This window comes from Patiria miniata, unplaced genomic scaffold (genome assembly GCF_015706575.1).
Source record: "Patiria miniata isolate m_02_andy unplaced genomic scaffold, ASM1570657v1 HiC_scaffold_13, whole genome shotgun sequence".
NCBI classification, from domain to species: domain Eukaryota; kingdom Metazoa; phylum Echinodermata; class Asteroidea; order Valvatida; family Asterinidae; genus Patiria; species Patiria miniata.
The window spans coordinates 17894912-17910884 of record NW_024037051.1 but is presented as its reverse complement, the minus strand read 5'-3'; the positions used below and the strand labels follow the sequence as shown (position 1 = coordinate 17910884).

Sequence of the window (15973 nt, the reverse complement as noted above, 5' to 3'; positions counted from 1 at the left end):
TACATGTACATGCACTTGCATGTACATCATTACATCCCACTGGCGGGCCTGTGCGGGTTGCGTGTCCTTTCGGAAAGACTTGGATCTTTTTTTCCATGAAATGTGAATTTCGATTTCAATTATTTAGCTTGACCCACCCACCCACAATTTGGAAAAATAGTCGAAATTTTTAAAACATTGAAAATTCTGCATGGCCCCTAAGTGGCGCCACCAACGTCAAAAAATAGCTCCCCCCCCCAAAAAAAATACTTCTACTAAGGGGCCATTCAGAATTTTCAATGTTTTAAAATTTCGACTTTATTTCCAAATTATTTTGACACACACCACCCACCCCTAATTTCGATTTATAAAAAAAACTGATTTGTTACGCAGTATTAAAAAACAAAACATGTACAAGTACATGTACATGTACATGTACATGCACTTGCATGTACATCAATACATCCCACTGGCGGGCCTGTGCGGGTTGCGTGTCCTTTCGGAAAGACTTGGATCTTTTTTTCCATGAAAAGTGAATTTCGATTTTATATTATTTAGCTTGACCCACCCACCCACAATTTGGAAAAATAGTCGAAATTTTAAAACATTGAAAATTTCTGAATGGCCCCTAAGTGGCGCCACCAACGTCAAAAAATAGCGCCCCCCCCCAAAAAAAAAAATACTTCTACTAAGGGCCATTCAGAATTTTCAATGTTTTAAAATTTCGAATTTATTTCCAAATTATTTTGACCCACCCACCCACCCCTAATTTCGATTTATAAAAAAACTGATTTGTTACGCAGTATTAAAAAACAAAACATGTACAAGTACATGTACATGTACATGTTCATGCACTTGCATGTACATCACTATCCCACTGGCGGGCCTGTGCGGGTTGCGTGTCCTTTCGGAAAGACTTGGATCTTTTATTCCATGAAAAGTGAATTTCGATTTTCAATTATTTAGCTTGACCCACCCACCCACAATTTGGAAAAATAGTCGAAATTTTAAAACATTGAAAATTCTGAATGGCCCCTAAGTGGCGCCACCAACGTCAAAAAATACCACCCCCCCCCCAAAAAAAAAATAATAATAAAAAAAAAAAATACTTCTACTAAGGGCCATTCAGAATTTTCAATGTTTTAAAATTTCGTCTTTATTTCCAAATTATTTTGACCCACCCACCCACCCCTAATTTCGATTTATAAAAAAACTGATTTGTTACGCAGTATTAAAAAACAAAACATGTAGAGTACAGGTACATGTACATGTACATGCACTTGCATGTACATCATTACATCCCACTGGCGGGCCTGTGCTGGTTGCGTGTCCTTTCGGAAAGACTTGGATCTTTTTTTCCATGAAATGTGAATTTCGACTTTCAATTATTTAGCTTGACCCACCACCCACAATTTGGAAAATAGTCGAAATTTAAAACATTGAAAATTCTGCATGGCCCCTAAGTGGCGCCACCAACGTCAAAAAATAGCGCCCCCCCCCCCCAAAAAAATACTTCCACTAAGGGGCCATTCAGAATTTTCAATGTTTTAAAATTTCGACTTTATTTCCAAACTATTTTGACCCACCCACCCACCCCTAATTTCGATTTATAAAAAAACTGATTTGTTACGCAGTATTAAAAAACAATACATGTACATGTACATGTACATGTACATGTACATGCACTTGCATGTACATCATTACATCCCACTTGCGGGCCTGTGCTGGTTGCGTGTCCTTTCGAAAGACTTTGATCTTTTTTTCCATGAAAAGTGAATTTCGATTTTCAATAATTAGCTTGACCCACCCACCCACAATTTGGAAAAATAGTCGAAATTTAAAACATTGAAAATCTGAATGGCCCCTAAGTTGCGCCATCAGCGTCAAAAAATAGCGCCCCCCCCCAAAAAAAAAAATACAAATAATGAAAAAAAAATAAAATACTACTACTAAGGGGCCATTCAGAATTTTCAATGTTTTAAAATTTCGTCTTTATTTCCAAATTATTTTGACCCACCCACCCACCCCTAATTTCGATTTATAAAAAAACTGATTTGTTACGCAGTATTAAAAAACAAAACATGTAGAGTACATGTACATGCACTTGCATGTACATCATTACATCCCACTGGCGGGCCTGTGCGGGTTGCGTGTCCTTTCGGAAAGACTTGGATCTTTTTTTCCATGACATGTGAATTTCGATTTTCAATTATTTAGCTTGACCCACCCACCCACAATTTGGAAAAATAGTCGAAATTTTAAAACATTGAAAATTCTTAATGGCCCCTAAGTGGCGCCACCAACGTCAAAAAATAGCACCCCCCCCCCCCAAAAAAATACTTCCACTAAGGGGCCATTCAGAATTTTCAATGTTTTAATATTTCGACTTTATTTCCGAAGTATTTTGACCCACCCACCCACCCCTAATTTCGATTTATAAAAAAACTGATTTGTTACGCAGTATTAAAAAACAATACATGTACATGTACATGTACATGTACATGCACTTGCATGTACATCATTACATCCCACTGGCGGGCCTGTGCTGGTTGCGTGTCCTTTCGGAAAGACTTTGATCTTTTTTTCCATGAAAAGTGAATTTCGATTTTCAATAATTAGCTTGACCCACCCACCCACAATTTGGAAAAATAGTCGAAATTTTAAAACATTGAAAATTCTGAATGGCCCCTAAGTGGCGCCACCAACGTCAAAAAATAGCACCCCCCCCCCAAAAAAAAATAATAATGAAAAAAAAAAAATACTTCTACTAAGGGGCCATTCAGAATTTTCAATGTTTTAAAATTTCGACTTTATTTCCAAAGTATTTTGACCCACCCACCCACCCCTAATTTCGATTTATAAAAAAACTGATTTGTTACGCAGTATTAAAAAACATACATGTACATGTACATGTACATGTACATGTACATGCACTTGCATGTACATCATTACATCCCACTGGCGGGCCTGTGCTGGTTGCGTGTCCTTTCGGAAAGACTTTGATCTTTTTTTCCATGAAAAGTGAATTTCGATTTTCAATAATTAGCTTGACCCACCCACCCACAATTTGGAAAAATAGTCGAAATTTTAAAACATTAGAAATTCTGAATGGCCCCTAAGTTGCGCCATCAGCGTCAAAAAATTAGCTTGACCCACCCACCCACAATTTGGAAAAATAGTCGAAATTTTAAAACATTGAAAATTCTGAATGGCCCCTAAGTGGCGCCACCAACGTCAAAAAATAGCACCCCCCCCCAAAAAAAAATAATAATAAAAAAAAAAAAATACTACTACTAAGGGGCCATTCAGAATTTTCAATGTTTTAAAATTTCGTCTTTATTTCCAAATTATTTTGACCCACCCCTAATTTCGATTGATAAAAAAACTGATTTGTTACGCAGTATTAAAAAACAAAACATGTAGAGTACATGTACATGTACATGTACATGCACTTGCATGTACATCATTACATCCCACTGGCGGGCCTGTGCGGGTTGCGTGTCCTTTCGGAAAGACTTGGATCTTTTTTTTCCATGAAATGTGAATTTCGATTTTCAATTATTTAGCTTGACCCAACCACCCACAATTTGGAAAAATAGTCGAAATTTTAAAACATTGAAAATTCTGCATGGCCCCTAAGTGGCGCCACCAACGTCAAAAAATAGCGCCCCCCCCCCAAAAAAAAAATACTTCTACTAAGGGGCCATTCAGAATTTTCAATGTTTTAAAATTTCGACTTTATTTCCAAAGTATTTTGACCCACCCACCCACCCCTAATTTCGATTTATAAAAAAACTGATTTGTTACGCAGTATTAAAAAACAATACATGTACATGTACATGTACATGCACTTGCATGTACATCATTACATCCCACTGGCGGGCCTGTGCTGGTTGCGTGTCCTTTCGGAAAGACTTTGATCTTTTTTTCCATGAAAAGTGAATTTCGATTTTCAATAATTAGCTTGACCCACCCACCCACAATTTGGAAAAATAGTCGAAATTTTAAAACATTGAAAATTCTGAATGGCCCCTAAGTTGCGCCATCAGCGTCAAAAAATAGCGCCCCCCCCCAAAAAAAAATACAAATAATAAAAAAAAAATAAAATACTACTACTAAGGGGCCATTCAGAATTTTCAATGTTTTAAAATTTCGTCTTTATTTCCAAATTATTTTGACCCACCCACCCACCCCTAATTTCGATTCATAAAAAAACTGATTTGTTACGCAGTATTAAAAAACAAAACATGTAGAGTACATGTACATGCACTTGCATGTACATCATTACATCCCACTGGCGGGCCTGTGCGGGTTGCGTGTCCTTTCGGAAAGACTTGGATCTTTTTTTCCATGACATGTGAATTTCGATTTTCAATTATTTAGCTTGACCCACCCACGCACAATTTGGAAATATAGTCGAAATTTTAAAACATTGAAAATTCTGAATGGCCCCTAATATATATATTACAATGTACATCCTTATTTTCCCCGGTATGTTATTGCATGGCGTTTCTTACGTCAATTGGAAATAGAGCCATGAATAATGGTATAGTCATAGTGATCGAACGAAACTTCGTTTTGATTAGGACAATAGTCAGTTGCTAAATATTTATTGATTTATGACACAGACCTTGGTTTAATTTTGGATACTACCGTAGACCTGCCGAGCGGCTGTAAATATCAAACTTAACCAAAGTTGAAAAAATAGAGATAAAAAAAAATCAAAAAGTTATGTGCTAGCCAAGCTTTCAGGGGTCGGTCTGAGCCATAACAATGCCCCAGCCCGCCCCTTAGTTCTCTTCTGGGCTCTCGGGTGTCCCGGCCAATACACACTTCCTTCCCTGTCCATCCATATAACCCCGGAGGGCCAGGCACCATGTAAAAGCAAGAGCTAAGGGAGGAACAGGGCGGCCCCTAAGCCCTGATCCTCCGAGTGGACCACATGCCCTGAACCTATACGAAGGCGCCAAATTATTTTGACCCACCCACCCACCCCTAATTTCGATTTATAAAAAAACTGATTTGTTACGCAGTATTAAAAAACAAAACATGTAGAGTACATGTACATGTACATGTACATGCACTTTCATGTACATCATTACATCCCACTGGCGGGCCTGTGCGGGTTGCGTGTCCTTTCGGAAAGACTTGGATCTTTTTTTCCATGAAATGTGAATTTCGATTTTCAATTATTTAGCTTGACCCAACCACCCACAATTTGGAAAAATAGTCGAAATTTTAAAACATTGAAAATTCTGCATGGCCCCTAAGTGGCGCCACCAACGTCAAACAATAGCGCCCCCCCCAAAAAAAAAACTTCTACTAAGGGGCCATTCAGAATTTTCAATGTTTTAAAATTTCGACTTTATTTCCAAATTATTTTGACCCACCCACCCACCCCTAATTTCGATTTATAAAAAAAACTGATTTGTTACGCAGTATAAAAAAAAAAAAACATGTACATGTACATGTACATGTACATGCACTTGCCTGTACATCACTACATCCCACTGGCGGGCCTGTGCGGGTTGCGTGTCCTTTCGGAAAGACTTGGATCTTTTTTTCCATGAAATGTGAATTTCGATTTTCAATTATTTAGCTTGACCCACCCACCCACAATTTGGAAAAATAGTCGAAATTTTAAAACATTGAAAATTCTGAATGGCCCCTAAGTGGCGCCACCAACGTCAAAAAATAGCGCCCCCCCCAAAAAAAAAAAAAAAAAATAATAATAAAAAAAAAATAAAATACTACTACTAAGGGGCCATTCAGAATTTTCAATGTTTTAAAATTTCGTCTTTATTTCCAAATTATTTTGACCCACCCACCCACCCCTAATTTCGATTTATAAAAAAACTGATTTGTTACGCAGTATTAAAAAACAAAACATGTAGAGTACATGTACATGTACATGTACATGCACTTGCATGTACATCATTACATCCCACTGGCGGGCCTGTGCGGGTTGCGTGTCCTTTCGGAAAGACTTGGATCTTTTTTTCCATGAAATGTGAATTTCGAATTTCAATTATTTAGCTTGACCCAACCACCCACAATTTGGAAAAATAGTCGAAATTTTAAAACATTGAAAATTCTGCATGGCCCCTAAGTGGCGCCACCAACGTCAAAAAATAGCGCCCCCCCCCCAAAAAAAATACTTCTACTAAGGGGCCATTCAGAATTTTCAATGTTTTAAAATTTCGACTTTATTTCCAAATTATTTTGACCCACCCACCCACCCCTAATTTCGATTTATAAAAAAAACTGATTTGTTACGCAGTATAAAAAAAAAAAAAACATGTACATGTACATGTACATGTACATGCACTTGCCTGTACATCACTACATCCCACTGGCGGGCCAGTGCGGGTTGCGTGTCCTTTCGGAAAGACTTGGATCTTTTTTTCCATGAAATGTGAATTTCGATTTTCAATTATTTAGCTTGACCCACCCACCCACAATTTGGAAAAATAGTCGAAATTTTAAAACATTGAAAATTCTGAATGGCCCCTAAGTTGCGCCACCAACGTCAAAAAAATAGCGCCCCCCCCCCCAAAAAAAATACTTCTACTAAGGGGCCATTCAGAATTTTCAATGTTTTAAAATTTCGACTTTATTTCCAAATTATTTTGACCCACCCACCCACCCCTAATTTCGATTTATAAAAAAACTGATTGGTTACGCAGTATTAAAAAACAAAACATGTACAAGTACATGTACATGTACATGTTCATGCACTTGCATGTACATCACTACATCCCACTGGCGGGCCTGTGCGGGTTGCGTGTCCTTTCGGAAAGACTTGGATCTTTTTTTCAATGAAAAGTGAATTTCGATTTTCAATTATTTAGCTTGACCCACCCACCCACAATTTGGAAAAATAGTCGAAATTTTAAAACATTGAAAATTCTTAATGGCCCCTAAGTGGCGCCACCAACGTCAAAAAATAGCGCCCCCCCCCCAAAAAAAATACTTCCACTAAGGGGCCATTCAGAATTTTCAATGTTTTAAAATTTCGACTTTATTTCCAAAGTATTTTGACCCACCCACCCACCCCTAATTTCGATTTATAAAAAAACTGATTTGTTACGCAGTATTAAAAAACAATACATGTACATGTACATGTACATGTACATGCACTTGCATGTACATCATTACATCCCACTGGCGGGCCTGTGCTGGTTGCGTGTCCTTTCGGAAAGACTTTGATCTTTTTTTCCATGAAAAGTGAATTTCGATTTTCAATAATTAGCTTGACCCACCCACCCACAATTTGGAAAAATAGTCGAAATTTTAAAACATTGAAAATTCTGAATGGCCCCTAAGTTGCGCCATCAGCGTCAAAAAATAGCGCCCCCCCCCAAAAAAAAATACAAATAATAAAAAAAAAATAAAATACTACTACTAAGGGGCCATTCAGAATTTTCAATGTTTTAAAATTTCGTCTTTATTTCCAAATTATTTTGACCCACCCACCCACCCCTAATTTCGATTTATAAAAAAACTGATTTGTTACGCAGTATTAAAAAACAAAACATGTAGAGTACATATACATGTACATGTACATGCACTTGCATGTACATCATTACATCCCACTGGCGGGCCTGTGCGGGTTGCGTGTCCTTTCGGAAAGACTTGGATCTTTTTTTCCATGAAATGTGAATTTCGATTTTCAATTATTTAGCTTGACCCACCCACCCACAATTTGGAAAAATAGTCGAAATTTTAAAACATTGAAAATTCTGCATGGCCCCTACGTGGCGCCACCAACGTCAAAAAATAGCGCCCCCCCCAAAAAAAATACTTCTACTAAGGGGCCATTCAGAATTTTCAATGTTTTAAATTTCGACTTTATTTCCAAATTATTTTGACCCACCCACCCACCCCTAATTTCGATTTATAAAAAAAAACTGATTTGTTACGCAGTATTAAAAAAAAAACCATGTACATGTACATGTACATGTACATGTACATGTACATGCACTTGCATGTACATCACTACATCCCACTGGCGGGCCTGTGCGGGTTGCGTGTCCTTTCGGAAAGACTTGGATCTTTTTTTCCATGAAATGTGAATTTCGATTTTCAATTATTTAGCTTGACCCACCCACCCACAATTTGGAAAAATAGTCGAAATTTTAAAACATTGAAAATTCTGCATGGCCCCTAAGTGGCGCCACCAACGTCAAAAAATAGCGCCCCCCCCCCCAAAAAAAAATATTCTACTAAGGGGCCATTCAGAATTTTCAATGTTTTAAAATTTCGACTTTATTTCCAAATTATTTTGACCCACCCACCCACCCCTAATTTCGATTTATAAAAAAACTGATTTGTTACGCAGTATTAAAAAACAAAACATGTACAAGTACATGTACATGTACATGTACATGCACTTGCATGTACATCAATACATCCCACTGGCGGGCCTGTGCGGGTTGCGTGTCCTTTCGGAAAGACTTGGATCTTTTTTTCCATGAAATGTGAATTTCGATTTTATATTATTTAGCTTGACCCACCCACCCACAATTTGGAAAAATAGTCGAAATTTTAAAACATTGAAAATTCTGAATGGCCCCTAAGTGGCGCCACCAACGTCAAAAAATAGCGCCCCACCCCCCCCAAAAAAAAAAAAAATAATAAAAAAAAAATAAAATACTACTACTAAGGGGCCATTCAGAATTTTCAATGTTTTAAAATTTCGTCTTTATTTCCAAATTATTTTGACCCACCCATCCACCCCTAATTTCGATTTATAAAAAACTGATTTGTTACGCAGTATTAAAAAACAAAACATGTAGAGTACATGAACATGTACATGTACATGCACTTGCATGTACATCAATACATCCCACTGGCGGGCCTGTGCGGGTTGCGTGTCCTTTCGGAAAGACTTGGATCTTTTTTTCCATGAAATGTGAATTTCGATTTTCAATTATTTAGCTTGACCCACCCGTCCACAATTTGGAAAAATAGTCGAAATTTTAAAACATTGAAAATTCTGAATGGCCCCTAAGTGGCGCCACCAACGTCAAAAAATAGCGCCCCCCCCCCAAAAAAAAATACTTCTACTAAGGGGCCATTCAGAATTTTCAATGTTTTAAAATTTCGACTTTATTTCCAAATTATTTTGACCCACCCACCCACCCCTAATTTCGATTTATAAAAAAACTGATTTGTTACGCAGTATAAAAAAACAAAACATGTACATGTACATGTACGTGTACATGCACTTGCATGTACATCATTACATCCCACTGGCGGGCCTGTGCGGGTTGCGTGTCCTTTCGGAAAGACTTGGATCTTTTTTTCCATGAAAAGTGAATTTCGATTTTCAATTATTTAGCTTGACCCACCCACCCACAATTTGGAAAAATAGTCGAAATTTTAAAACATTGAAAATTCTGAATGGCCCCTAATATATATATTACAATGTACATCCTTATTTTCCCCGGTATGTTATTGCATGGCGTTTCTTACGTCAATTGGAAATAGAGCCATGAATAATGGTATAGTCATAGTGATCGAACGAAACTTCGTTTTGATTAGGACAATAGTCAGTTGCTAAATATTTATTGATTTATGACACAGACCTTGGTTTAATTTTGGATACTACCGTAGACCTGCCGAGCGGCTGTAAATATCAAACTTAACCAAAGTTGGAAAAAATAGAGATAAAAAAAAAATCAAAAAGTTATGTGCTAGCCAAGCTTTCAGGGGTCGGTCTGAGCCATAACAATGCCCCAGCCCGCCCCTTAGTTCTCTTCTGGGCTCTCGGGTGTCCCGGCCAATACACACTTCCTTCCCTGTCCATCCATATAACCCCGGAGGGCCAGGCACCATGTAAAAGCAAGAGCTAAGGGAGGAACAGGGCGGCCCCTAAGCCCTGATCCTCCGAGTGGACCACATGCCCTGAACCTATACGAAGGCGCCAACCTGGAACTCACGGACAGTACCAGCCGCAGAGCTTACCGATTAAGCTAAGGTACCGTTGGTAATTTACGACGGGAAATTAAACATCTTATAATGACTGAATAGAACGCGTGCGTTGAAAAGCAAAAAGACATCGACGGGATTCGATACCGGGCTCCGCGATTCGTGGACGACGAATCTAACCACTCGGCCATCAGGCTTCCTTGGAATTCTCCTCAAAAACAATGTGTCTTAATAATAGGCGGAGAAACCCGGAGCATTGCTGTGTGCATCTGTTTTGGCTCCATGGGCGAACAGAATCGAAGTCGATATTTCGGGCAATAATGAATCATCTGTTTTGTTTGGAAAATTGTATACGGCAGCCTCATTAGTCGTAGGCCGTGTGCTAAACATGTCTTGTCGTTACGCGACAATGAACACTATTATTATGTAGCCTGAAACAGGTATTAGGGGCGGATTTTGAAATTTTGGCGGACTGGGGGGAAGGAGTCAGGCCCTTTAGATGTTTATATCCGATCTTATCATTTTTCATAATTGTATAGCCTATACATTATTCTGTGTGTGTCAGTAGAGCGGGATCAAGGGCGGATCCAGAACACAATTTTTGGGGGGGCCAAAAAAAATTTTGGTCCCCCAAAAAAGTGGGTCTAAAAAATTACGGCGTGGGGTTCGGGGCCCGCTAGGGCCCCGAAAAAATTTTGGATTCTAGATGCTCTGTGGTGCGATCTGAGGCAATTTCTGACCACTTTAACCAATTTTTTTTGAGGAAAAGATGGTGGTGTACTCATTGCCTGCCTTTATTGCGATGTCACATAAAAAAAAAAAAAAATTGGTTTCGTTTTGGGGGGGGCCATGGCCCCCTTTGGCCCCCCCTGGATCCGCCCTTGAGCGGGATTGGCGGGGCGGGATGGGGGGGGGGTTCGACCCCTGCTCTGGATCCGCGCCTGACTTCTATTCTTTGTATTTTGGACAGGGACAGATACGGATTCTCAACTCCGCCACTACTACTTTAGTATTGTGCGGACATTTTTAAAAAAGGAAACGATAATTGTTTTGACAGATTTTTTAAAAACAGTTTAAATCAGGCCTGTATTGCGTTCGCTTTTCAATCCTTCATCAGCCTGTGATCAGACATTATTTTCGTGCAAAATAATGTGAAGAGCAAGTTTTCATCCTTAACTCTCAAAATATGAATATTGAAATGTAAACAAAAACAACCCTACACCAGGACACCACATTGCACTAGGGGCGCTGGTCACGATACCGATGTGCATCCTTTATGATAGCGCTTCGCTCGTACCCCCGCCCTGCAAATAGGGCCCAAGTCGCTTGGCCGGTGTCATAATTATGAAAATCGGACTTCAACGAAAATCGGACTCTTTTCCCTTATTTATTGGTTGATCACTCGCAAGTGAAAGGTCCCTCTCCCATAATGGTCCTTATTTAATCGCACTTATGACATCAACAATAGTATATCGCTCTAGATGATGAAATAGTGGGATTTACCGCGGCAATGTCGAACTTAATTTAAAAGGGTGGGAAGCAATGCGATGCATGCTAGCGCTGATATTTTTTTAATTTAAATTTGAAAACCGAAAATTGTGTTGCGGCTACAATGTACTGACAAAATACATATATAAAAAAAAACAAATTTTACAAAAAGTCGGTCATAGTGGCAAGTCTTAGCTTTGCGTTTACATGAAACACTCTAGGAAAAATAATTCGCTATATACTAATCATTAAACTCGGAACTGCCTCAATCTTTGGTCTGCTTAATTAACTTGACATTTGATCAAAATACACAGTATACTAAATGAATCTTATTTTACTTTGGCTGTGGTACATAATTTGTTGTCTTGAGTTAAAAGAAAGAGTGGGGAGGGGGGGGGGACCTCAATGTGGGGGAGGGAGAAATCTCCATAACCATGGAGCAATTCGGTAGGCCTATTCGCGGTACCGATGCATACTGCACGCATTGGCATGCATGACACTGTCACTGTGTGGGACAGCGGTCACTGTGTGACTGCAATGTAGTCTCCTAACAATGGGCGCTGCCATATTGCGGCTCGTTCAATACTTTGCTTTATAAAATCAACTTTAAGCCATTAATTTTAATACAAACATTAAAATTGTTCAATGTATAAAGTTTTTCTGTCTTTTATTGTTTTTTTTTACGATAAATATTGCTAAAATATATCCAAAGACCTTCCACAATATGTCAATATAAAAACTACGATTTCATCATTTTGCAGAGGATGGTACGGAGCATGCGCAGTCGGCACTTTCGCATGTGTCTCATGCAATCACGAACCACTGTTAAGGCCAGATGCTGATCTGTTTCAAATAAAAGACGAAGTTTTACCCAAAGTTGTGGACTTTTTCCAAAGGTAACCTTGTTGGTGTTGACAGGAAACAAAGTAGGGTGACTAGGTTTCAATATGCCAACAGCTAGTCCGCAAAATACCGGAGAGTCATCGGAGCTGGCGGCGGCCGGTGATGGAGCGGGTGCACCGGCCGGGGCTGCCGGCCCGCCCAAGACGGAAGCACAGCTGAAGAAGGAGCAAGAACGAGAGGCCAAGCGACAGGCCAAATTGGAAAAATTGAGGCTGAAACAAGAGAAGCAGGCCAAACAACAGGCAGAAAAACCAGCTAAATCTGCGGTAGGTACTGATCTCATCTTGTTGTAGGCCTACTACTTGTTTCATCATCATCAGTCTGGGAGTGTCACATGTTTGTCAGTCAGTCATTGTCACTGTCTCAGTGTGTCACTGAGTTTCCAGGTTGTCGCAAAGTACGTGTGTGTACAGGTATGCCAATTTAATTTAGTTTTACTTCAGCTTTGCATCGTCAAGTTTTATCATGTTCATGATCACCATCCCTGGAAAGAATGTTGCAACCTGATGCTGCTTATTTCTTCATATAGCCTAGGTCTAGGCCTATCATTTCAAGAAGTTCGTTCATCCGACTCATATTACCAGCAAAAATGATGGTAAGACCTGACATATCTGAAGACATGAATCAGGGACTGAGAAACGTTTTTAATTTTGTTCGGAAATACTTAAAATATTCTCTTGACTCCCCATAGACTTTTTCATGTTTGTACACAACCTCTGAAGTTGCGTCAGGTTGCATCATTCTTTCCCGATCCCCTTCTTCATTTTGTCCTTTATTCATGTTATTCAATTGATGTGTTTATTTTGTTTACAAAAAAAAAGAACCATGAGAAAGAGTGTGGCATCCAGATGCCACATGATTTCTTATTCATGTCTTTTCAACATGTTTCAACATTTTGTGTAATGACTGACGTTCATTGACATTGAGATAAATACATGATGAAAAAACGTGGCGTTATGATGCAACATTTCCATCTGTCTTTCTGAACAGTTTTTGTAAGGCTGAGTAAAAAAAAAAAAATTTTCTTTCTCTGAAAGATTTCCATACATGTATACACAGTTCACTCAACACCCTGTGTACAAACCCTATGAGATTGGACTGAAAAAGAAAATGCTTGTATTTTCTCACTGCTCAAATTGACTTTGATGACATGAAATTGCTATCTGGGGGCTTGTTAGTCAATACAGAGGAAAATTAGTGAACTTCGCATATGGTAATCTTGCCCCCGACTCCACTTCTGCGATTGTGTACAAAGTCTATGGAGAGTCAAGAAAATTTTTTTAAGTATTTCCTAACAAAATTGGAAATGTTTCTCAGTCCCAGATTCATGTCTGATCATCATTTTTTTTGTAATGAGTGATCTTCATTGAGATGATATATGAAGAAAAAAAGTGGCGTCAAAAAAAAAAAAGAACAACCCAATTGACCGTCATTGCCCGCATCCTTTTTTGAAGCGGCATCCTATTTTTTCATTGTTTTTTTTTTATCTCACTTGAAACGTGGCAGTACTCAAAATACTAACTGTTTCTTGTTTTCCACTGAACGATCAACCGGTTTTTTTTTTACTTTGCCTAACAAGTCTATTTCCTGCGTGTTTTGCATCAGTTCCCCTTTTGTACAATTTGTAGTGAACTATTTTACATGTTGCGCATTGATTTTTTTCCCCTTTTATCGTTATTTTTCTTTAGGCCAAGGAAAAGAAAGAGAAGTCAGAGAAAGTTTCAGCAACTTATGAGTTTCCTACACCACCAGGGGAGAAGAAAGGTACAAACTTAATACGATTACACCTGACCTGCGTTACCATGTAATGCAGGCATATTAATTAATGAGGGCATAAATGTGTGTTCTGGAGGTATTATAACACTCTGTTTAAAACCGGTGGGAGTCTGGATGGGCGATAATTCGCCTCGGGTAATTATCACCCATCCAGACTCACACCGGTTTTAAACAGAGTTTAATACCGACGGAACACACATTTATTCCCATTCATAAATATCTTTGTAGTCCAAAAAAAACCCCAAATCTTTTCGGTCCAAAAATCAAATCAAGTCAAAAACTAGACGTTATTAACCATTTTGTTCAACAATTTTACTTCATGTTTTACGAAACACCCCTCTGACTATAATTGGAATGCCCCTCCACAATTGCGTGCGCGTTGCGCATTCCACCTCCATGGTCGCGCGTACTGCGCGATGTCGCGCAAAACGCAGCTGGGCTGGTGTAGTGTGAATATCGGACCATAAAATAATGATTGGCTGGTAGTATTGCGCATGTATACGTGGGGAATTTGAACGTTCAACCAATGAAACGTAAAAGGCACCGGATTTCATGGGACTCAAAATTTCATGTGACACTGGTAAAGTGTTTAAGACCAGCTAGCCATGTCTTTATGATCCGTTTAAGACCGGCCACGTGACAGGCTCTTGACCAATACGAATGCGTAAACGGTCTTAGATATTTATGAATGGTAATTAAACTTAAGGACTTGTAATATGATGATGTAGCACTTGGAAACTGAACAGAGTTTAACTTGGCTTTTCTACTGTGACGTGTGGTCTGTATTACCATTAAATATACATTGTACAAACACATGATGTAATACTTAACTAACAATTGAAACGCTACTGAAGTGCACTCACCTTGAAGGCGCTGGATATTTGGCCGGTGCCAGTTTCCATTGAACTTTATTTACCCCCCCCCCCCAAGATCTCGCCCATCCAGTGACAAAAAAATTTGAAACTCAGTACATGCATAGAGCAACTCTTCATGAACATACCCAAGCAATTTCATGACTATAGGTCAAAGGGTTTTGGAATTATGGCTAATTAATTATTCATTCTGGTCTGTGTACACGACGAATATATGCGAAAATTCAGTTTTGACGGCGCGTAGCGCCGAAAAAAATTCCGCTGCGCGACAACCCCTAGTCTGATTTTTATATTTTTGGTGTCAAAAGATGCGCAAGGCTCGAGGCCAAAAAGTCATAACAGCTCAGGTCGCTAAAAAATTTTTTTAAAGGCTATCGCGGAAAAAGTCGAGGGGGGCGCCCCCCCCCCGTCCCTTTTAGGGTTAATAACCTAACCCCTCAGCTCCTTCAATATTCACCAGGAGTTGTTACACATGTACGTCCCAATCACTTTTTTGAGGGCTTGACGTCTGTTGAAAGAAAGTGCTGAAGAACATGCTAGTATGACATTTTGTAGGATTGGGGAAGATTCTTTACAAAAATGCCAAAGGGCAATTCCACGGTTACTCACGTTACATTTTTGATGTACTTTTGAGTTTCCTTGGGCTGTAATTACCTTACAGAAAAGGTTTAATAGCTGTTATCCCCATGGTAGATTGAGTAAACCTAGACCTACCTAAGCACCAAAGATGACATCCAGAAAAACTTGTTATGTATGATAAACAAGACGCACAAAATCGGTTACTCACATTACAATGTGAGTAAACGATTGTGTGCGTCTTGTTTATCATACATAACACATTTTTCCGTATGTCATCTTTAGTGCTTAGGTAGGTCTAGGTCTACTCTATCTACCATAGGGATAACAGTTATCAAACCGTTTCAGTAAGGTAATTACAGCCCAAGGAAACTCAAAAGTACATCAAAAATGTAACGTGAGTAACCGTGGAATTGCCCCAAAGGCTAAGGAGTCACAGAAACTAA

At 39.0% G+C, this 15973-nt stretch overlaps 1 protein-coding gene across 1 annotated transcript in view; it reads left to right on the top strand.

Moving 5' to 3' along the window:
- The first annotated feature begins 12170 nt into the window (after window positions 1-12170).
- LOC119721438 (valine--tRNA ligase-like) overlaps window positions 12171-15973 on the top strand; it is a 28251-nt gene continuing 24448 nt past the window's right edge. Inside the window, exons 1-2 of the mRNA XM_038191519.1 lie at window positions 12171-12569; window positions 13992-14067. Of these exons, the coding sequence (XP_038047447.1) occupies window positions 12348-12569; window positions 13992-14067 (298 nt within the window). The 5' untranslated portion in view covers window positions 12171-12347. The remainder of the gene's footprint in view (window positions 12570-13991; window positions 14068-15973) is intronic.